At 34.3% G+C, this 25,264-nt stretch overlaps 2 protein-coding genes across 2 annotated transcripts in view; one reads left to right on the forward strand and one right to left on the reverse strand.

Moving 5' to 3' along the window:
• The window catches only part of LOC132559506 (cholesterol transporter ABCA5-like), a 41,873-nt gene extending 38,284 nt beyond the window's left edge, over positions 1-3,589 (forward strand). Inside the window, exon 32 of the mRNA XM_060224133.1 lies at positions 324-3,589. Within this exon, the coding sequence (XP_060080116.1) occupies positions 324-360 (37 nt within the window). The 3' untranslated portion in view covers positions 361-3,589. The remainder of the gene's footprint in view (positions 1-323) is intronic.
• A 6,781-nt stretch (positions 3,590-10,370) lies between these two features.
• LOC132559507 (cytoplasmic phosphatidylinositol transfer protein 1-like) overlaps positions 10,371-25,264 on the reverse strand; it is a 38,084-nt gene continuing 23,190 nt past the window's right edge. The window contains exons 5-10 of the mRNA XM_060224134.1: positions 19,752-19,823; positions 18,391-18,489; positions 17,885-17,944; positions 16,322-16,417; positions 14,761-14,824; positions 10,371-11,819 (exon numbers count right to left, since the gene is read on the reverse strand). Coding sequence (XP_060080117.1) covers positions 11,740-11,819; positions 14,761-14,824; positions 16,322-16,417; positions 17,885-17,944; positions 18,391-18,489; positions 19,752-19,823 — 471 coding nt within the window. The 3' untranslated portion in view covers positions 10,371-11,739. The remainder of the gene's footprint in view (positions 11,820-14,760; positions 14,825-16,321; positions 16,418-17,884; positions 17,945-18,390; positions 18,490-19,751; positions 19,824-25,264) is intronic.

Consider the following 25,264-nt stretch of genomic DNA (forward strand, 5'->3'; position numbering starts at 1 on the left):
ACTAGTGATATCACAGTCTATTGACTTTTACTAGTGACATCACCGTCTATTGACTTTTACTAGTGACATCACCGTCTATTGACTTTTACTAGTGATATCACAGTCTATTGACTTTTACTAGTGATGTCACTGTCTATTGACTTTTACTAGTGACATCACTGTCTATTGACTTTTACTAGTGATAACACAGTCAGCTGATTTATTTCCTAGTGACTTATAATTGATTATCACATGATCTACTGACTTATACCTAGTGATAGTGTAGTCCACTGACTGATAATTACAGTTTGAGTGTCTAAAAAAATTCTGTATTCTTTTTATAGTGAAACACAGCAAGATATGGCCGTGTCCAGTATGTAGTCACTTGGAACTACTACCGCTACAACTTGATGCACCAAAGCTGTGGAGTATAACAGTATAGATATCAGAAAGCTTATATAAAGACACAAAAATACAAAGATGTGATCGAGATGATTTTTCAGGAAATCTTCCACTATTGGACAGATAATATATAAAGCATATAATGGTTATTTGATCTATACCAGAACACTTTATTGACATTCCATATCATAATTTTACTATAAATGGCATCATGCATACACCTGACTATAAATGACATGTATAAAATGACATTATACATACATTTTTAGCTCACCTAGCCCAAAGGGCCAAGTGAGCTTATGCCATAGCGCTGCATCTGTTGTCCGTCCATCCAGCGTCCATCAACTTTTCATTTAAACAACTTCTGAAATACCGAAAGGCGTAGAGTTATCGTATTTGGCTGGAAGGTTCCTTTGATGAAGCCCAACAAATTTTGTGAAAAAAATAACCTTGACCTATATTCAAGGTCACAGAGGTCAAATGTATAAAAACTTTAAGCGACTTCTTTCAAAATACCGGAAGGCCTAGAATCATTATATTATGCTACTATGTTCCACTTATGGTGTCCTACAAATTGTGCTAAAAGAAATGACCTTGACCCATATTCAAGGTCACAGAGGTAAAATGTGTTAAAACATTTAAGCGACTTCTTTCAAAATACAAGAATACCTAGAATCGTTATATATGGCTGGTAGGTTCCTTTGATGAAGCCCAACAAAGTTTGCAAAAAAAAATAAATAACCTTGACCCATATTCAAGGTCACAGAGGTCAAATGTATAAAAACTTTAAGCGACTTCTTTCAAAATACCGGAAGGCCTAGAATCATTATATTATGCTACTATGTTCCACTTATGGTGTCCTACAAAGTGTGCTAAAAGAAATGACCTTGACCCATATTCAAGGTCACAGAGGTAAAATGTGTTAAAACATTTAAGCAACTTCTTCCAAAATACAAGAATACTTAGAATCATTATATATGGCTGGAAAGTTCGTTTGATGAAGCCCAACAAAGTTTGCAAAAAAAAAAAATAATAATAACCTTGACCCATATTCAAGGTCACAGAGGTCAAATGTGTTAAAACATTTAAACAATTTCCTCTGAAATATCCAAAAGCCTAGAATCATTATATTTGGCCAGTATGTTCCTTTTATGAAGTCCAAGAAAGTAAAAGAAATGACCTTGGCCAACAAGGTCACAGGGGTCAAATGTGTTAAACGTGGAACATATGCACAGATATAGTAATGTGAGTGATACAGGCCCTGTGGGCCCCTTGTACTGTAATTGACATCATGCATATTTTTGACAATAAATGCTATCATACATACAGAATGACTACCTATATGGCATCATGAATATATTTTACTATTTAAAACATCATACAAAAAGACATTAGCATTTTTTGACCGTAAATGACATCATGCATACAAAATGATATCGTGCATACAAAATGAAACTACATACATTGACTGTAACTGACATTGTACATAAAAAATGACATCATGCATACAAAATGACCTTACACATACAAACTGACATTGTACATACAAACTGACATTGTACATACAAAATAAAACTGTACATTTATTGACTGTACATGACATCATACATACAAAATGATATCATATATACATACCTGCATACATATCATGTGGAAATGACTTATTGGTACATGGATTATATGTATTGTGTGCTGTGTTCTGTATTTTTTTTTTTAAATGTCTGTGAAACTGTGATACTTTTAATTGATATTGAGAACATTGACATGGTGAAACTTTCTAGATGTACAGTATACAAATTTTATCCTTGTGTACTATAGGATTTCTTATATAAATGATTATGTCAGTATTTAGTTTTCTTGTGGTACATCCAAGTTCTCAATCTGTTTCATACTGAAGTGCTTTACAGAAAACAAATGAAAAAATTGAAGAAGTGTCTTTAATTCATTATGTATCATTTTATCTTTGATTTTTAGTGTTTGGCAATTTTCTAATTGGAATTTAAAAATGGTAATACAATCATGTTATACGTTTGGATGAAAAACATAAATTACAACATGTGTGCAGTATTGAATTTCATTGAAAGAAAATTTATTTTAAAGAAAGTACTTTTCTAAATAGTATAAATTAACTCATAGGTAGCTTTCACCTGCTATCCAGCAGACTGGATCAGCCCTACTGATGGAGACAGGCTTAGTGGTGTTCAGTCACATGACTAGGGATTTATCCTAAAGTCATGGCACAGGAAACACGCCGCGTGTGGCATCCTCTGTCCCAGGTGAGGTCAGGTCTGTATTTTGACTTGAGAGAGTATGGAATTTGTTATGTTTAATGAATGGAGGAAATGGCATATATTACAGAATGAATATGTGATGTCCTAGAACAGTCATGGAAAACATTTATAAAATTCATAAAATGGAAATAAAGAATCCTACAACTGTTTTTAGATTGAATTTCGTATGAATTTATGTATGGTTGTAGTCACCATATAACATTTTAAAAATATCCGTCTTATGCTGGCTCAGATTCGCATTGTAGATAGAAATCTTTTCCAGAGATATAAAAAGGTGATAAACCACCAGAAGTGTCCCAAGAAATTAGATTTGTGTGCTCTAAATGATACACTGGTCGGGGTTACCAACTTCACCACATCTGCTGTTTAGTCCAGGTATTCAGCTGCTTAGGCTCCATCCATGTTTACTTCCTGTAACTTTCCATTTTGGTGAACAAGAGTGATTCTTGTTAGCTAGAAATCGTTTTATGATAATTGAGAATATAATTTCATTTTAAAAGGACAGCAGTTTAGAACCATGAACTTACATACTACTTATCATTATATTAGTCATAGAACCATGACTGTACATACATGCTGTTATACTTATTGTGTTCATTAAAAGAACCAAATTGTTGATTTTCTTGATTGTACCTTTAAGTGATTAATCAATTAATATCGTGTCTTCATTTAGTTGCTATATTATAATTTACAGATGAGTGACTGGTACTTAAGGTAGTGATATCCACTGATGTTAGTGTAGAAACAATCACATTATTTTTATGTAAATAACATACCAGAAGATTTATGTTGAACTATAATTAGTAAGAAAGTTACGTGTAATTAGGTGTTGCATTATTTGATTTAATTTAAATTTAATTGTTATAACTACTGGTATATCAATATATATTTATGAAATAAATATTGTTTTGATGAAATGTTTGTTTGTTTTTGAGGAATAGGGACAAAATCCCGTCATTCCTTTGGAAGAAGTATTTTAAAGAATTTGCTATAGGTACCCTATCGGGTCCCAGTGGTGCTGCCAAGTGGCTCAGACCCACCGTTTAGACAAAATTGAGTCCTATATAAAAAAGATGCTTCTGATCAAATTAGAACAACATCCTCTATCATTCCTACAGAAGAAGTTTTTAAAGAGGGTTGCTATAGATATCCTATTGGCCAGCAGTGATGCCATTCCAAATTTTGATAAAATACAAATGAAATTGGTTATTCTCATCAGCTCCAAAAAAAACCCAGGCACAACAATGGATTAGTTGGCACCTACATATTAACTTTTAAGAAAGATCCATCTTGTACTTGTCAAGATCTAGGGAAACCTGAATAGTTCATTGTCTGATGACTGAAAATTTATTTGTTCTAAATTCACCAAGCTGATACTTCATTTATTCTAGCCATGCCCATCCCAGACTTAACAAGGTTTTCTGTACTGAAGGGTTAGTGTATACAAGAAGATATCGTCAATACTGCGCCGTCTCCTTCAGCAGATAAGTCTGAATATCATAGGGTTGAGAATGACAAAGTGGCATATATCATTTATTCCAACTTGTTTACTGACCTAAATGTAAATGGTTGGTGCAGTGGTACCCAAATACAGAAAGTTTACATTATACTGAACAGATTCACTGAAAAATTCAATCAAGGATCATATTACCGATATATATGCCAGTCATAAAATTATGTAACTTGATGGAATAAATAACTATCAACACTATTTAGAGTCACATAATTCTTTAAATGCCTATACCTGTAAAATTTTGCTTGTAGATTTGCAAATTTAAATATCTGGTGATTAAATGGTACAGGTCCTCTGGTCCTTTTGGTTATAAACTGCAGCATTATGTATACAAATGGTATAGTGTTGATACTCCTATCCTTTCAGCTAAATATTTATTAATACAATACCAAGATAAAGCTTTAAAACCCAATACCAGGCATTTTAAGAAGATATGTAAAATCCACTAGGTGCTAAACTGAGAAGGATGGCATATCCTTGAGATAATAAACTAAGAGCTTTTATTGTGTCAGTATACTTACTTATAGAATGAAATTCAAAATTAAACAGTCTAATGTATAAATAAAACAAAAACTTAGTATCATTTTTGTCTTCTTTAATGTAACAATTTCTAGTAGTTGGATTAACAACATTTAACAAATCTTTCAATTGAGAAATTCTTTATAAAGCTTAACACGACAATTACAAAAACAAAGTAGTAGAAGACTTTCTCTATCAGAGACGTTAAGTCAGAAACTGATAATGTCTTCCATTATTTATTTCATTTAAATGCCATGTCATCCAACAAATGAAAAACATTAGATATTTTGTTCATCAATTTGAAGTCCAGTATTATAATCAAAATAGCCTGCCCTGAAAAAATTGCAATCTCACTTTATATATTGGATGGAAACAATTGTTTTAAACTTCACTGTTTGGTGTATATGTAGAGTGAAACTGTATCTACTATTATAAAGGTATCAGTATTTACATTTGTACGAGTGATGAAAAAGGCAAGAATAAGTTGTAGAAAGAATCTATTGAAAATCATCATCAATAGTTAAAGATTGTACTTTTTCAAGTTTGTGTATTATAATTTGAGACTGAAAACTGTCCATTGAAAATATAATTAAAATATACAATAATTTTCATTAAAGGATAAATTGTGTATTTGAATAAATATCTATATTTAATTTTCTATCAACTGATTGTAGCTTTCTTCACATTAAAATGGACATTAATAGGCACATGTATTGAATTTCCAACATATGAAATACATTTTTGGGCAACCTTGTAATGTTTTCAATGCTGAAAATTGAAGATCTACCTATTACACTGATAATTGTATGATGTTTCAGCCATCATGACTCCATGAAATAGGATTTTCATTATTTTCCTTGTCTGAAGTCTATAAACAATCAGTTCCTCCTTAATGTGATGTTCATATCAATGTTGCCTTGTGCATTTTTTTTTAATTAAATCAGTAAATGTAACAGTTCTCTGAATATATTTTTCTTTTGTAGTCTTTATAAAAAATGTTAATCATTGTCAACTGAACAAATCATAAATTTGATCGTAAAATCTTTTGATTTTATCATGATATCTAATGAGGACGTTTTTCGTTTTGATAAAATCTATTCTAGTGGGTCAAGGACTGACTCTCGGTATAATATTCTTTATGGGAATAGCAGATAAGTCTATAATATACTATGAAATTCTTGACAAAAGCATCAAACCGTCAATACAAGACAAATGGATAAGTACAGGTCAAACTTTAACTGCCAATACGTATACCTTACACAATAGACATGTGAAATAACTACACTGACCAAATCCTTAAAATAGTTTGTACTCTTAAAACTAATTTGTTCTCTTGCTTGAATAAAATATTTCAAAACCGAAGTCTATAAACATTGAGCACCACATAAAAAGGTAGTTATTTTCAAAAAAAAAAACCCCACACACATGAACAAAAAAAAATTCTTTTGTAGATTCCACAAAGACACACCCTCACACACGTCATGAATATGACACAGCTCTGATTGCGTAATCATTTCAAAGGTTTATGGGATTTAAGAAAGATCCTGACAAAACTAAATTACTGGAAAAGAAGAAATATTTGTTACATACAAGCTAATAAATCTGACCTTCATATAACACAAATATCAAAAACCATCATAACTGAACACACAATGGACAATAGTGTAGTCACATCAGTCATAATGAAGATTCTTATACACAACATTTGATTTATCTTTTCTTTTTGATTCACAAAATCAAAAATTTCTTACACACAAAGTATGAAAGTTTCTTTAACAAAAATTGTTTTTAAAACTAGATAGGTTACGTTAATTTTATACAATTTAAGATAAAATGGCTACCAAAACAAACCCTATTCAAGCTCTACTTCCACGGAAATGAAAATTCTCTCACATAACAAACTAAGCACAGTAAAAATTGAATTATTCTGTGTCCCCAGCTGATATACTAAATGCTTAGTTTTGTCAGTCAACTTTTGTTTTGTTTTTGTTTTTTTTTCAGTACCTAAATTCATTAGAAAAATACAGGAATTTTTGTTACAAATGCAGTGTATGCAAAACAGGACCAAAACAATATTGCATGTATGTTGATGTTATCTGACAAATAAGACAGAACAAAAGTTTGGATTACAGAAAAACTGGATGATACAAGATCACAAAGTTCTCAACATCAGATGTACAAAATCACCAACCACACACACATACAAAGTCCTAAACAAGTTGTAGTACAAGTCACCGATCACACACACATACAAAGTCCTAAACAAGTTGTAGTACAAGTCACCGATAACACACACATACAAAGTCCTAAACAAGTTGTAGTACAAGTCACCGATCACACACACACACAAAGTCCTAAACAAGTTGTAGTACAAGTCACCGATAACACACACATACAAAGTCCTAAACAAGTTGTAGTACAAGTCACCGATCACACACACATACAAAGTCCTAAACAAGTTGTAGTACAAGTCACCGATAACACACACATACAAAGTCCCAAACAAGTTGTAGTACAAGTCACCGATAACACACACATACAAAGTCCTAAACAAGTTGTAGTACAAGTCACCGATCACACACACATACAAAGTCCTAAACAAGTTGTAGTACAAGTCACCGATCACACACACACAAAGTCCTAAACAAGTTGTAGTACAAGTCACCGATAACACACACATACAAAGTCCTAAACAAGTTGTAGTACAAGTCACCGATAACACACACATACAAAGTCCTAAACAAGTTGTAGTACAAGTCACCGATCACACACACACAAAGTCCTAAACAAGTTGTAGTACAAGTCACCGATAACACACACATACAAAGTCCTAAACAAGTTGTAGTACAAGTCACCGATAACACACACATACAAAGTCCTAAACAAGTTGTAGTACAAGTCACCGATCACACACACATACAAAGTCCTGAACAAGTTGTAGTACAAGTCACCGATCACACACACATACAAAGTCCAAAACAAGTTGTAGTACAAGTCACCGATAACACACACATACAAAGTCCCAAACAAGTTGTAGTACAAGTCACCGATAACACACACATACAAAGTCCTAAACAAGTTGTAGTACAAGTCACCGATCACACACACATACAAAGTCCTAAACAAGTTGTAGTACAAGTCACCGATCGCACACACAAAGTCCTAAACAAGTTGTAGTACAAGTCACCGATAACACACACATACAAAGTCCTAAACAAGTAGATACAAGTCACCGATAACACACACATACAAAGTCCTAAACAAGTTGTAGTACAAGTCACCGATCACACACACATACAAAGTCCTAAACAAGTTGTAGTACAAGTCACCGATAACACACACATACAAAGTCCTAAACAAGTTGTAGTACAAGTCACCGATAACACATACATACAAAGTCCTAAACAAGTTGTAGTACAAGTCACCGATCACACACACATACAAAGTCCCAAACAAGTTGTAGTACAAGTCACCGATCACACACACATACAAAGTCCTAAACACCATCAAATTTGCACAGTCAAACAACCACAGTATTACATGACACAAAACATGTCCCTCCAGTTGTAATACAAAGGAGTAATGGAAAAAGTCCCGTCATCCATGCAGTTCAAATTTAGTGACACTTCTCTCTCTAGGTATAAACTCCACAACGAAATTCAACACAATTTCTCTGTAGTTGTGACTTGTAAGGAGACCATGTACCCATAACTTCTTCACTGACACCACATTGTCCTCAAAATTTCATTTATATCAATAAACTTTGTAAGTTGATAATATTAACACTATTCAAGCATCAATCAGCTTGCAAAAAATATGTAAATATATGTATATATACTCAAAACAAATGAAACACCAATTCAACTACAAAGCAAAATGGAATGAGGAATCTAAACATTTTCATTTTTACATAACACACTTGAACACTGAAACAAGACTAGCCATTATTCATTCGTTTGCACTACTAGTCTGTGAAATGAGAGAAAGATTGTACCCTTCTCTATATATACTACTGACCCTATATATACTACTGACTTGTCAGTGCTGTAGGGAGCAGACTGTACCCTTCTCTATATATACTACTAACTCTATATATACTACTGACTTATCAGTATTGTAGGGGACAGATTGTAACCTTCTCTAAATATACTACTGACTTGTCAGTGCTGTATGGGGCAGATTGTAACCTTCTCTGTATATACTACTGACTTGTCAGTGCTGTAGGGGACAGATTGTACCCTTCTCTATATATACTACTGACTTGTCAGTGCTGTATGGGTCAAATTGTAACTTTCTCTATATATACTACTAACTTGTCAGTGCTGTAGGGGGCAGATTGTAACCTTCTCTATATATACTACTAACTTGTCAGTGCTGTAGGGGGCAGATTGTACCCTTCTCTATATATACTACTGACTTGTCAGTGCTGTAGGGGACAGATTGTGCCCTTCTCTATATTTACTACTGACTTGTCAGTGCTGTATGGGTCAAATTGTAACCTTCTCTATATATACTACTGACTTGTCAGTGCTGTATGGGGCAGATTGTAACCTTCTCTGTATATACTACTGACTCTATATATACTACTGACTTATCAGTATTGTAGGGGACAGATTGTAACCTTCTCTAAATATACTACTGACTTGTCAGTGCTGTAGGGGGCAGATTGTAACCTTCTCTAAATATACTACTGACTTGTCAGTGCTGTATGGGGCAGATTGTAACCTTCTCTATATATACTACTGACTTGTCAGTGCTGTAGGGGACAGATTGTACCCTTCTCTATATTTACTGCTGACTTGTCAGTGCTGTAGGGGGCAGATTGTGCCCTTCTCTATATTTACTACTGACTCTCTATATACTACTGACTTGTCAGTGCTGTAGGGGTCAGATTGTGCCCTTCTCTATATTTACTACTGACTCTCTATATACTACCGACTTGTCAGTGCTGTAGGGGTCAGATTGTTACCTTCTCTGTATATACATTGGAAAAGTCAGTGTTTTAAGGAATAAAATGTTACCTTCTATATATATAATACCCACTAGGATGTGTTATTAACATTTTTTAATAGCTGTACTTTAGTTATGCAATATATCTGTGATTGTTTCATTAAAACACTTTGAGCACTGGTAACCAAATGCAAAGGCATTGCATAACAAAATAAAATTTCTCAAATCAAACCAAACTAAATAAAATATACTTTGTGTCGAACAAATATGAAAATGGATTACATGATATTTTGAAAGAAGCAAAAACAGATAACAATTTGTAAAAAACTCTGATTAATATACTTAATGTGTATGTACAGGATTTAATGTTCAATTATGGCAGGTTAAAATATTGTAAAAAATATGAGGTAATAAGTACATGTCCTGTCCAGTCAAGCTACAAACATGGTCTGCATCTACCTGAGGCATCACAAATATCTCCAGTTTTGGCACCAGCAGTATCTACTAATGACACCTTATTGACTCCTCGAGTATCTAATATGGCAGAGGTGATACTTAATTGACACTTTGAGTATCTAATATTGGTATATGTGACAGTTGTATGTACTATAACATGTCTTAGATCCATCACTGACATACCAGTTATCTTCTAATGACATACCAATCATCTACAACTGACATACCAACAATATTCCATTGACATACCAATCATCTACAACTGACATTCCAACAATATTCCATTGACATACCAATCATCTACAACTGACATTCCAACAATATTCCATTGACATACCAATCATCTACAATTGACATACCAACAATATTCCATTGGCATACCAATTATCTACAAGTGACATACCAACAATATTCCATTGGCATACCGATAATATATAAACCATGTTTGAGGGGAGACATTACAGTAACAGAGGACTAGTAAATCTTTGATAACAATTAGAGTGACACTTACAATCCATAATGTTATTATTTCCGTACCTGGTCCAACCATCAAAAGTCAAGGATTTTTATGCCTTCATTTTTAATGCAACCTGTGTCTGCTATCATTTAAAAAATACAGTGACATTTCCTTTTTGATTGGGAATATATTGCCTGTTCTTTAATTTCTCCATAATTTGGAAAATAACACTTTATAGCAAAAGAAAACAGCCTGTTTCTGGTTGAAAAGCAGGGTAAAAAAAAAATAGGTGGTACCATTAACAACAGCAGTAGTTACCATTAACACTGCCAGTTTCAGAGATAGCTCCCTCAGATATTTATCTTAGGTAACTTCCTCCTCAATCATCTACACAGAGACAGAAGATGAAGAGTAGATTAACCACTGATCACTCTGTGACAAGCTTTAAACCTTTACTTTCAGGTAACCTTTGCCACCAGGTAACCTTTGCATTAGGTAACCGTTACTACTAGGTAACCTTTGCATTAGGTAACCTTTGCCACCTGGTAACAAAGGTTACCAGGTAACCTTTACTTTCAGGTAGCCTTTGCCACCAGGTAACCTTTGCATTAGGTAACCTTTACTACCAGGATTTAGGATATCAAATGTATTACAAAAATCACAACAAAATATGATCTGCCTTGAAAAATACTAACAACATCAAACAATGTACTTAAAACGTTGCCATATGAAGGACTGTGCAGTCTAGATCTAGTTCTCAAATTGTTCGAAGCCACCATCCTTGCTATTCTGTGTCCAATCACCTCCATCCTTGCTATTCTGTGTCCAATCACCTCCATCCTTGCTATTCTGTGTCAAATCACCTCCATGTTGAATCAGGCCAAGGTAAATCTCTCGCTGGAACCTGGTAAAAAAGCATTTCTGGATCCTCAAGTCTTTACTTCTGACAGCTGTAAGTCATGGCCTGGGATTTAAAAAACATACCAACGGAAGAAACAAGCCACATCCCCAGGTCCGAGATCACACTCATATCCAAAAGTTATGACAATCAATATTTTTCCTGTCCTCTGCTGTTCTGTAACAGCCTCATCTAATGTCGATGTAAAGTCTTTCCTACTCTCAGCTGTTCTGTAACAGCCTCATCTAATGTCGATGTAAAGTCTTTCCTACTCTCAGCTGTTCTGTAATACCTTTTTATTAGTTTCTGTGTTGATTGATTTTTCATATTCTCGAAGGTCTTCAACATTCATATCTGTAACATATATATAATACTTTTATAAACAGTAAAAGTGACATTGAACTCAAGATTCTTATAACATGAACATCCATCTTAAATTGCAGTTCCAGGAGCAAGATTAACCCAATCACAGGTCTTCTTTTGGTTACTATGGCAAGCAAATGAAAAGAAGCTTAATGGGCCTGAACCACTCACCTGTTCTGAAGTTCAAACAGAAGGCTTTATTGGTTAAGAAAATTTCTACAGTTTTGAAAGCCTATTTCCTATGCTTGATTCTACACAAATTAGTCTCAACTGTTTCAAAGATATAACAAAGATACTAAGTCCCAAGGGGTGAGGTCAGAGCCCAGGGCAAATTCTGTAACAAAATGTTTGTGTTTGTCTTTTGATTCTAATCAATACTATATATGGTTTAGAGGTGTGGATCCCAACTGTTCCAAAGATATAACCAAGAAACCGAAGTCCCAAGGGGATGGGCCAAACACCAGTAACTATTCTAACATCATGATTGTATTTGTCTTTTGATGTCTAGCAATACTATATATGATTATGGCACAGGTAGATATTATGTAATCACATCAAGCAATATTGCTAAAAGTTAGGGTGATCTACTGTCTGTAACAATAGTTAGGGGGATATACTGTCTGTAACAATATTTAGGGGGATATACTGTCTGTAACAATAGTTAGGGTGATATACTGTCTGTAACAATAGTTAGGGGGATATACTGTCTGTAACAATAGTTAGGGTGATATACTGTCTGTAACAATAGTTAGGGTGATATATTGTCTGTAACAATAGTTAGGGGGATATACTGTCTGTAACAATAGTTAGGGGGATATACTGTCTGTAACAATAGTTAGGGGGATATACTGTCTGTAACAATAGTTAGGGTGATATACTGTCTGTAACAATAGTTAGGGGGATATACTGTCTGTAACAATAGTTAGGGGGATATACTGTCTGTAACAATATTGAGGGGGATATACTGTCTGTAACAATAGTTAGGGGGATATACTGTCTGTAACAATATTTAGGGGGATATACTGTCTGTAACAATAGTTAGGGGGATATACTGTCTGTAACAATAGTTAGGGGGATATACTGTCTGTAACAATAGTTAGGGGGATATACTGTCTGTAACAATAGTTAGGGGGATATGTAACAATAGGGGGATATACTGTCTGTAACAATAGTTAGGGGGATATACTGTCTGTAACAATAGTTAGGGGGATATACTGTCTGTAACAATAGTTAGGGGGATATACTGTCTGTAACAATAGTTAGGGGGATATACTGTCTGTAACAATAGTTAGGGGGATATACTGTCTGTAACAATAGTTAGGGGGATATACTGTCTGTAACAATAGTTAGGGGAATATACTGTCTGTAACAATAGTTAGGGGGATATACTGTCTGTAACAATATTTAGGGGGATATACTGTCTGTAACAATAGTTAGGGTGATATACTGTCTGTAACAATGGTTAGGGGGATATACTGTCTGAAACAATATTTAGGGGAATATACTGTCTGTAACAATAGTTAGGGGGATATACTGTCTGTAACAATGGTTAGGGGAATATACAGTCTGTAACAATAGTTAGGGGGATATACTGTCTGTAACAATAGTTAGGGGGATATACTGTCTGTAACAATAGTTAGGGGAATATACTGTCTGTAACAATAGTTAGGGGGATATACTGTCTGTAACAATAGTTAGGGGGATATAATGTCTGTAACAATAGTTAGGGGGATATACTGTCTGTAACAATAGTTAGGGGGATATACTGTCTGTAACAATAGTTAGGGGGATATACTGTCTGTAACAATAGTTAGGGTGATATACTGTCTGTAACAATAGTTAGGGGGATATACTGTCTGTAACAATAGTTAGGGGGATATACTGTCTGTAACAATAGTTAGGGTGATATACTGTCTGTAACAATAGTTAGGGTGATATACTGTCTGTAACAATAGTTAGGGGGATATACTGTCTGTAACAATAGTTAGGGGGATATACTGTCTGTAACAATAGTTAGGGGGATATACTGTCTGTAACAATAGTTAGGGGGATATACTGTCTGTAACAATAGTTAGGGGGATATACTGTCAGAAACAATAGTTAGGGTGATATACTGTCTGTAACAATAGTTAGGGTGATATATTGTCTAAAACAATAGTTAGGGGAATATACTGTCTGTAACAATAGTTAGGGGGATATACTGTCTGTAACAATAGTTAGGGGGATATACTGTCTGTAACAATAGTTAGGGGGATATACTGTCTGTAACAATAGTTAGGGGGATATACTGTCTGTAACAATAGTTAGGGTGATATACTGTCTGTAACAATAGTTAGGGTGATATACTGTCTGTAACAATAGTTAGGGTGATATACTGTCTGTAACAATAGTTAGGGGGATATACTGTCTGTAACAATAGTTAGGGGGATATACTGTCTGTAACAATAGTTAGGGGGATATACTGTCTGTAACAATAGTTAGGGGGATATACAGTCTGTAACAATAGTTAGGGTGATATACTGTCTGTAACAATAGTTAGGGTGATATACAGTCTGTAACAATAGTTAGGGGGATATACAGTCTGTAACAATAGTTAGGGTGATATACTGTCTGTAACAATAGTTAGGGTGATATGAAGACATATCCTCTTAACAAATCATCTTGCTAAAGTAACAGAACCTGTTTGTATGATATTCTACCTATTGATGTAATACTGATATTGAATTAACCAGAGATGACTAGGGAGATACTGCTGGAGAAATTATACATAACTCAAATCCTAAGTGTTCAGCAGGAAGTTCGGTCCTCCTATGTTTCCATAACTAAATTAACAAATCCCACACAGGCTCCATTTCTGTTGTCTCACATAACCAAGATAATCTTACGAGGATAATCATTATCAATGTATTAGACAGTGTATGATGGAACCTACCTATCCATTCATCAATCCAACAGAAGGCTTGTCTGTGTCCCAGCAACAGAATGTCCCTCACAGACTGAAACATATCTCATTGTTTTTATAAATATATCTGATGAATATCACCGACAACTAGAAAGCATTCTATGAAAACTGTTCTGCTGAAAATGTTCTTGGGATATAAATAATCCTACAAAGTTTAGGAGTATAAGTTTATACACATCTGTACATGTGTAGTGGTGACTGTATAGTCAAGGTATATAACACCTGTACACATGTGTGGTGATGACTGTATAGTCAAGGTATATAACAACTGTACACATGTGTGGTGATGACTGTATAGTCAAGGTATATAACACCTGTACACATGTGTGGTGATGACTGTATAGTTAAGGTATATTACACCTGTACACATGTGTGGTGATGGCTATATAGTCAAGGTATATAACACCTGTACACATGTGTGGTGATGACTGTATAGTCAAGGTATATAACACCTGTACACATGTGTGGTGATGACTGTATAGTCAAGGTATATAACAACTGTACACATGTGTGGTGATGACTGTATAGTTAAGGTATATTACACCTGTACACATGTGTGGTGATGGCTATATAGTCAAGGTATATAACACCTGTACACATGTGTGGTGATGACTGTATAGTTAAGGTATATAACACCTGTACACATGTGTGGTGATGGCTATATAGTCAAGGTATATAACACCTGTACACATGTGTGGTGATGACTGTATAGTTAAGGTATATAACACCTGTACACATGTGTGGTGATGGCTATATAGTCAAGGTATATAACACCTGTACACATGTGTGGTGATGACTGTTTAGTCAAGGTATATAACAACTGTACACATGTGTGGTGATGACTGTAGAGTTAAGGTATATAACACCTGTACACATGTGTGGTGATGACTGTATAGTTAAGGTATATAACACCTGTACACATGTGTAGTGATGACTGTTTAGTCAAGGTATATAACACCTGTACACATGTGTAGTGATGACTGTTTAGTCAAGGTATATAACACCTGTACACAGGTGTGGTGATGACTATATAGTCAAGGTATATAACACCTGTACACATGTGTGGTGATGACGGTATAGTCAAGGAATATAACACCTGTACACATGTGTGGTGATGGCTATATAGTCAAGGTATATAACACCTGTACACAGGTGTGGTGATGACTATATAGTCAAGGTATATAACACCTGTACACATGTGTGGTGATGACGGTATAGTCAAGGTATATTACACCTGTACACACGTGTGGTGATGACTATATAGTCAAGGTTTATAAACACCTGTACACATATCTGGTGATGACTGTACAGTCCAGGTTTATAAACATCTGTACATGATGACTGCTGATAACAATGATACTGAAAGTTGTTATGAGAATATAACTTAGGTATATAACACCTGTACATGTCTGTAGTGATGAGTATATAGCTCAGTATATACACACTTGTTCACGTGAGCACAATTAATGGTGACAAGGAAAATATATGAGACACTCATTCAGACACATGAGAAATAATGAAAAATCTTCACCTTGTGTGTAAAGGATTCCACCTTCGTTTGTAGGCCCCACACCTCAAACTTGACCTTAACAGCTTTGTAGGAGCACATAATTGGCTCAACCTGGTCCTGGAGGTAAACAACACAAAGAGATTAACACACAAGTAATGACACACAATCATACAGGTACACAACACACAGTAATAGACAGATAATCACACACAATAATACAGGTACACAACACACAGTAATTTATAGACAGGTAATCACACACAATCATACAGGTACACAACACACAGTAATAGACAGGTAATCACACACACATAACACACAGTAATAGACAAGTAATACAGGTACATAACACACACAGTAATCACACACAAAACAGGTACACAACACACAGTAATAGGTAATCACACACAATCATACAGGTACATAACACACAGTAATAGACAAGTAATCACACACAATCATACAGGTACATAACACACAGTAATAGACAGGTAATCACACACAATCATACAGGTACATAACACACAGTAATCAACAGACAGGTAATCACACACAATCATACAGGTACACAACACACAGTAATAGACAGGTAATCACACACAATCATACAGGTACACAACACACAGTAATAGACAGGTAATCACACACAATCATACAGGTACATAACACACAGTAATAGACAGGTAATCACACACAATCATACAGGTACATAACACACAGTAATAGACAGGTTATCACACACAACATACAGGTACATAACACACAGTAATAGACAGGTAATCACACACAATCATACAGGTACACAACACACAGTAATAGACAGGTAATCACACACAATCATACAGGTACACAACACACAGTAATAGACAAGTAATCACACACAATCATACAGGTACATAACACAAAGTAATAGACAGGTAATCACACACAATCATACAGGTACACAACACACAGTAATAGACAGGTAATCACACACAATCATACAGGTACATAACACAAAGTAATAGACAAGTAATCACACACAATCATACAGGTACACAACACACAGTAAAAGACAAGTAATCACACACAATCATACAGGTACACAACACACAGTAATAGACAGGTAATCACACACAATCATACAGGTACATAACACAAAGTAATCAATAGACAGGTAATCACACACAATCATACAGGTACATAACACACAGTAATAGACAGGTAATCACACACAATTATACAGGTATATACCACACAGTAATAGACAGGTAATCACACACAATCATAACAGGTACATAACACACAGTAATAGACAGGTAATCACACACAATCATACAGGTACACAACACACAGTAATAGACAAGTAATCACACACAATCATACAGGTACATAACACACAGTAATAGACAGGTAATCACACACATCACACAAAGGTATACACCTAACCATGCATTCCTTAGAAATACCATCCCAACTGTCTGACATACCCGCCAGCATTTCCCTTCAAATATCAGCCTAATATCCTCTTACAAGCACCAGCCTAACTTCCTTATCACATATAATGAAATATGTTCTATCAATCCAGCACACAAATCAGCCTACCTTCCACTCCTTCATCAGCTTCCCTCTCCCTGTCTTTTTTGATAGGAATAGTGTTGGATCCTAGAAATGAAAATTCAGTTTAAAATTCACACTGCTTAAAGGTAAGGCATATGGTAGACTATTTCCATTTATGAGCATATATAAAACAGACACCAATCTAGAAATGAAGCTGGTAGTCTGGCACTAAAGAAATCAATGCTGTAATCAGAATAGCACCAGTATGTCAAGTAATGAACACATCAAAATGATGTCACACTTTTCATGCAAGGAAGACACAGCCTCCAGCAAAATCTATTTTGGTAGAACAATATGATAGAACAAAAATTTAAACCTTAATGCAATTTACTTTTTTTCAGCTAATTTGCCTGCACAATACTGCTCTTGCATAAACAAAGGATGAAATGTCACTAACAGTTAAGATATATCATGTACTTTTTATTCTATTCTAACAGGTATTGTTTTGGTGAACATTAGATACCTGATATTTACAGGTAAAATTTACAAACCTCTGATTCTTTGTAATGTTTTTCAGCTATATTATCATGGGCGATGTCAATATGCTCTATTTCACGCACCTCCAGGTCTTCTTCACTGAGACTAAGAACCTGTATAACATTGATAACAGGTGTTATACAAAACAGGCCAAAACATCTCAAAATGTAGTGATACTTACCTAAAGCAGAACTCTGGCAAACAAACCTACGACAAAGGTAACCACAGGTAAACAAAACTACTACAAAGGTAATAACAGGTAAACAAACCTACGACAAAGGTAATCACAGGTAAACAAACCTACGACAAAGGTAATCACAGGTAAACAAACCTACTACAAAGGTAATCACAGGTAAACAAACCTACTACAAAGGAAATAACAGGTAAACAAACCTACGACAAAGGTAATCACAGGTAAACAAACCTACGACAAATGTAATCACAGATAAACAAACCTATGACAAAGGTAATCACAGGTAAACAAACCTACTACAAAGGTAATCACAGGTAAACAAACCTACTACAAAGGTAATCACAGGTAAACAAACCTACTACAAAGGTAATCACAGGTAAACAAACCTACTACAACAGAAATAACAGGTAAACAAACCTACGACAAAAGTAATCACAGGTAAACAAACCTATGACAAAGGTAACCACAGGTAAACAAACCAACGACAAAGGTAACCATAGGTAAACAAACCTACTACAAAGGTAATCACAGGTAAACAAACCTACTACAAAGGAAATAACAGGTAAACAAACCTACGACAAAAGTAATCACAGGTAAACAAACCTATGACAATGGTAACCACAGGTAAACAAACCAACGACAAAGGTAACGATAGGTAAACATATCTACTACAAAGGTAATCACAGGTAAACAAACCTACTACAAAGGTAACCACAGGTAAACAAACCAACGACAAAGGTAACCACAGGTAAACAAATTTATGACAAAGGTAACTAAAGGTAAACAAACCTACGACAAAGGTAACCACAGATAATCAAATCTAAGACAAAGGTAATCACAGGGAAATAAACCTACGACAAAGGTAATCACAGGTAAACAAACCTACTACATAGGAAATCACAGGTAAACAAACCTACAACAAAGGTAATCACAGGTAAACAAACCTACGACAAAGGAAATCACAGGTAAACAAACCTACAACAAAGGTAATCACAGGTAAACAAACCAGACACTGGTTATCACAGGTAAACAAACTTACTACACTAGTTATCAAAGATAAAGAAACCAGACAATGGTAATTACAGGTAAACAAACCATAGAAACCAAACATTTACCAGGGTATACAAAACATTTTAAAATGTCCCTAACCAGTTAGATGACACACTTTCTTTAAGTACTTACATTTTCAGTACATCCGTTGTCATCTTTATACTTTGTTTCAATATAGATGGAAAAGTGTGGAATAAATGAGCACTGAAAACAAAGAACAAATGATAATTATAATCGATGATTGTAATACAACCAATCACAATACTATAGGACTGGTCAACTGACTATATATAGCATATGACTTGATATACTAGTCAAATTGGCTAGATTTCTAAACTTTCCTATTTTGATCTACATAAACAAAACTGAACACCATGGGTCCCCACAGTGATACATACTGTAGTACTCAAAAAATAACAAGAAAATAAATGTCAGCATAATCATAATCCAATCTCAAATTCAACAAGGGCAAAAAAAAGATTTACATGGAGACTCCAGAAAAAGTACAAGGATAATAAGACCAGGTGTTTCAAAAGAAAAAGCTTCTTGACAACACCCGTTATGTAAACCCTGGTCAATCCAAGTAAGTAATGTTACACTCTCAAATGAGAACCAGGTATACAACTATGGAACCAACAGGTAAGCTAATGAACATCAAACACGTCCAGCTTGATATTGCATAAAGAAATAGAACATTTCCTAATGAGATCAATAAAATTTTCCCATAATTTTCATCAACCTGCATCTTTGGAAACCCAGTGCTAAAAGTATGTCTGTCAGTTGATGACTTCTTGCATCAAAATCGTGATAATGGGAACAGGCCCTTGAATATTGAATTAACTGCGATATGTAATCACCATATATTAGGGATGCAGAGATGTAGCTATCCAGAAATGGAAAATTCACAATATGGAAATTGAAATCATCATGTTATTTGAAGTTTATCAAGAAGTACGGATAGCAGAATTTTTATTTTCTGTTATAACATAACCAACAAATTTGCCTAACAAGTTTAGAAAGCCATTGTTGACCTAATCATATTTTTGGCAGCATTATGACTTTGTAAAGGTTTGTGGTTTTGTATGGTTCAAATTTTAACAGGAAAAAATTTTAAAATAAAATTTTTCCCCAAGACTCATATTCCTCCTAGTTGGCGATCCTTACACTTTGTCCAAATTCAAATACAGAGGAAAACTAAGAATTTGTATCCTGGCTCCTAACACAGGGGTAAACTAAGAATTTTTATCCTGGCTCCTAATACAGGGGTAAACTGAGAATTTGTATCCTGGCTCCTAACACAGGGGTAAACTAAGAATTTGTATCCTGGCTCCTAATACACAGGTAAACTAAGAATTTGTATCCTGGCTCCTAATACACAGGTAAACTAAGTATTTGTATCCTAGCTCCTAATACACAGGTAAACTAAAAATTTGTATCCTAGCTCCTAATACACAGGTAAACTAAGTATTTGTATCCTGGCTCCTAATACACAGGTAAACTAAGAATTTGTATCCTGGCTCCTAATACAGGGGTAAACTGGGGTTTGTATTCTAGCCCCTGATACACAAGTAATCTGTGGTTTTTATCCTAGCTACTAAAACATTAGCTATATATTGAGGGTTGTGTTGGTAAATCCTGTTATGACTGTGGGAGCATGAAGATAATTGTCTGAGAAAAGAGTGACACTGATCATTCACATATATTACATCTGTCATCAAGGCATTTCATCTCATATTTAAGTCATTTAAAATTAGTTGTGTGTGCATTACAAAATTATATGAATTAGTGAATTATGATGCTTGTGTAATTATACTACAATGACTTAGATATTTACAGCGTGAGGATGACAAAGCTAGAATAACAAGAGGGATTGGTGACCTGTACTGACCTCTACATCTTACAAAACATTGATGTTAGGAGAGATATTACTTCTCATGACAAGCTGTATGACGCAAGAATAGTAGCAGGAGTTGACATACATAGAATTGTCACACAACAAACACTATTTACCTATGTTGAACATTTTCTATCAACTGAAACATCAAAAGGCTTAGACATCTACATATAGAGTAAATTTTCTGTAAACATGAACATCAGCCTTCTTTGACAATGTTTTGCAATATACTACAGCTGACACAGTTTAACCATACAGCAGTAAATGTATGTAGCTGGGCAAAACCCACCTCAGTGTAGTGTACATCAACCTCAATCTAGTCAATACTGTCAAGGACAGTGTAAACATTTCACTTCAAACCATCAATTATAAAATTAAGAGTATTTAAAGCTCAGCCAATTGCCTGTAATTATTGTGTTTACCTTGAGTGTAATTCATAATATTTCAATTACTTTTAAAACTTTAATACCAATTTTTGTAAATAAGTGACATTGACTTGATGTATGCATGGTGTTTATTTTTACAAATCACAAGTTGAAATTTGTAAGGACCCAGCATGTGCGGAGTTCATGATTTCATACTCAGTATAATTACATCATATAAAAACTTATGGACTGGAATTAAAAATCAATAATGCCATTCAATTCGCCAACCTCCTCCAGAATCCATGTGAATTTATAATAAAAACATATTAAATTGAGCTATCCCACTAGGTACATATCCCTCCCTGCCTCACAAACCCTTTTCCACCTAATCCATTATATATATCATGACCTTGTGACCTTGACTTATAATAACAGTCCTGAGTGAAACCGTATTATGATTACAGCATAACATCCTGATATATAAACACATATGTAAAGTTCTAAAGGAATATTTGAAAGGGATGGATACCACTGTAGATGTGAAAAATTAACAATGATCTATTTCAATTACTTAAACACTTTTAAGTAGTTACATCATTATTGTACAATCAGCCGTTGTTTGTATATACACTGTTCAAATACCTATTTACCAATAAGTAAACTGGTGATAAATTATTTAATAGGATTTTAATAGGATAATAGTGAACGCTGGCATTTCTGCCTCTGTATTCACATCAATACAATGTATTATTAATATAAACATAATATTAGACTAGATATAAGACGCTGTATGATCGTACTTCAGTTCAAGATCTTTCCAGAAGTTGTCTAGGTGTTTTTCAAAATCATGAACGTTAAGTGATGAAATTATGCTGCATTTAACAGGTGATTTCCACGACACCTGAAATGTAGGATTTGCTGAGAGAAGATTCCTAATAGCCTTAATCAATAATGTTTTGATCAATAACAACAAATGCTGCAGAAATGTTTAACTATTTAAACCCTGAGTGTTAGTAAAGTTACTGAGAAGTACAAAACTAGTCTGACCTGTGGATTAGTCTAAATGCAGTATCAACTTAGGTCTACAACACCAAAACATGTGTCAATAACTGCCTGTAAAAGTATCCACAAATTAGCTAGTTGTCAGTCTATATCACAGGAAAAAACAGGGGATTTTTTATGCAGAAATTTTGTATGCGTGTACATTTAATAGGATTTGATAGGACAATTTATTAACGCAGACATAAAATGCCTTTATGTCCATATTGAGTATGTATTTATATAAGTATAATAAGTTCAAATATCACTGCCAATGCAATTCCATCTCACCATGTGGTTATATTTCAGTCCTAGATTTTGCGAGTGGTTGTCCAAAGCGATTTCAAATTCTCTAATGTTATTTGCCCAAACAACCTCTCCCTGGAGACAGTTTCAAATATGGATGGTTCTTAGCTTACATGAATATTTTTGTATATCAAGTTTACAATATTTTTTCCTTATTTTCTATGTCCTCTGTTAGTTGATGATTCATTTTGCTCTAAATGACTTGTGATGGCTTATAATCATAGGAATTGTTCATTATTTTATACATGATTTGGTAGCTCTCCGTTACACATGTTCTATTGTTTTGATGTCTTTTCCTTCATCAGGATTCCATATAATTGCCACATAGTCAAAATGCTGGCAGACTAACACTGTAAAAACATTAATTCAAATGTAATTTCATCCCAGTGTACAAATGATCTTCTTATGAGCCCAACAATACTGTATGTAATGAAAACTTTAAATCCTTATCAACCACCTCCCCTATATCCTTTTCAGATGTAATATTTTACAGATATGTTGTTATCTGTACATGTCATGTGGTAATTTCTTACTTCCTTTAACATGAGAACTTTTCAGTTAAGCAGATGAAATTTTAATATCCACTTGATGAACCAGTAAATTTTCTAGATGTTGCTGCGTATCTTATCCGTCCTCTACGCTCCTGATTTCCCTATATATTTTGGTATTGTCAGTGAATAGGATATTGTTCCATGTCATGTAGTTCGGTAGATGATTTATATAAATGATAAACAATATTGGTCCAAGGTCACTCCCCTGAGGTATTCACCTCAGCGCCAGTGATGCTTAGAAAAAATTCAGTTAACTAGAACTCTCTGTTTCCTATTACTCCAAAAATTTGGTAACCTGCTCATTCACTAATTACTAATTTTCAATTAGTCTGTGGTGAGGTAGTTTATTGAACCCATTCAGGAAATCAATGTATATGACATCAAGTTCATTGCCATGATCCAGAATATCTAATTTTCTAGGACAATCAGTAGCTAAAGAACTGTAGATATTTTGTCTATAAATCTGAATTGCTTCTCACTAAACAGATTGCTTAATTCTACATAATTAATACTGGCATTTTGCATTACTTTTTCCAAGGTTTTTTCTACCATGCCGGTGAAACTTATCAGTCTGTACATGCCATGGTTCAATTCTGCTCCCTTTCTGAAAATAGCCATGATATTGGCTTCCTTTCATGCTGATGTTACAATGCCATCCTGTAAAGATCTGTTTAAAGTAGTTGTTAGTGGTTTACTTATAACGAAATGCAATTTTTATATGACCTTTGAATGTATTGATCTGGTCCTTGGGATTTATTCCCGTCTAATTTAAAGAGTTATTTTTTACATTTTGTTTTTTTGTAGATACAAGCTCCTAAATGGGTTTAATATCCATTATAGATATATCCCTGATAGGTTCATTTATAAAAAACACTGCTGAAGAAAGTTTCAAGTATATCAGCTTAATCTTTGTCTTCTGGTGCTTTTCTTGATGCATTCCACTAAATCTTGTAAATCCGATTTTCCAATCTCCACTTTTCACTCAGAATTGATATATTTCCAAAATCCTTTTTGTCTCATTTTTCTGGTTATACCTTTTGCTTGGTTTCACAATTGTGTATATTCCATATATTTGTGAAATTCCCTATAGCACTGCCATGATCTGCGTTTTTTTGACAGATCTTTCTTCTAATATGATCATTAAATGGAAGACATGGTTTCCTTGATGTAGCCCTTTACCTAGTAGAACATGATATCAATACTGCCATGAAAAAATTCCATTGACTAGTACATAATGTTCAGTTCTCCCTTTAAAACTTCTTCCCTTAATGATACTATCTGTCCTAATTCCTTCATAACCTCCTTTCTTTTTCATATACAGTCTACAAACTGTCTTACTTTTTGAATAATTATTGTAACATATGAAATAAAATTTCAAAATGAGCTTGTATTAATGTTAAATTTAAGAATTATCTTGCAAGCATTCAATAAAATTCAAACTCCCAGGATCATTTGTGGCCAATATGGAATTTCAGTTGATCTTTGGTAAAT

Source organism: Ylistrum balloti, unplaced genomic scaffold, assembly GCF_031769215.1.
Source record: "Ylistrum balloti isolate Yb309-2 unplaced genomic scaffold, AGI_CSIRO_Ybal_v1 Utg370928, whole genome shotgun sequence".
Taxonomy (NCBI): Eukaryota; Metazoa; Mollusca; class Bivalvia; order Pectinida; family Pectinidae; genus Ylistrum; species Ylistrum balloti.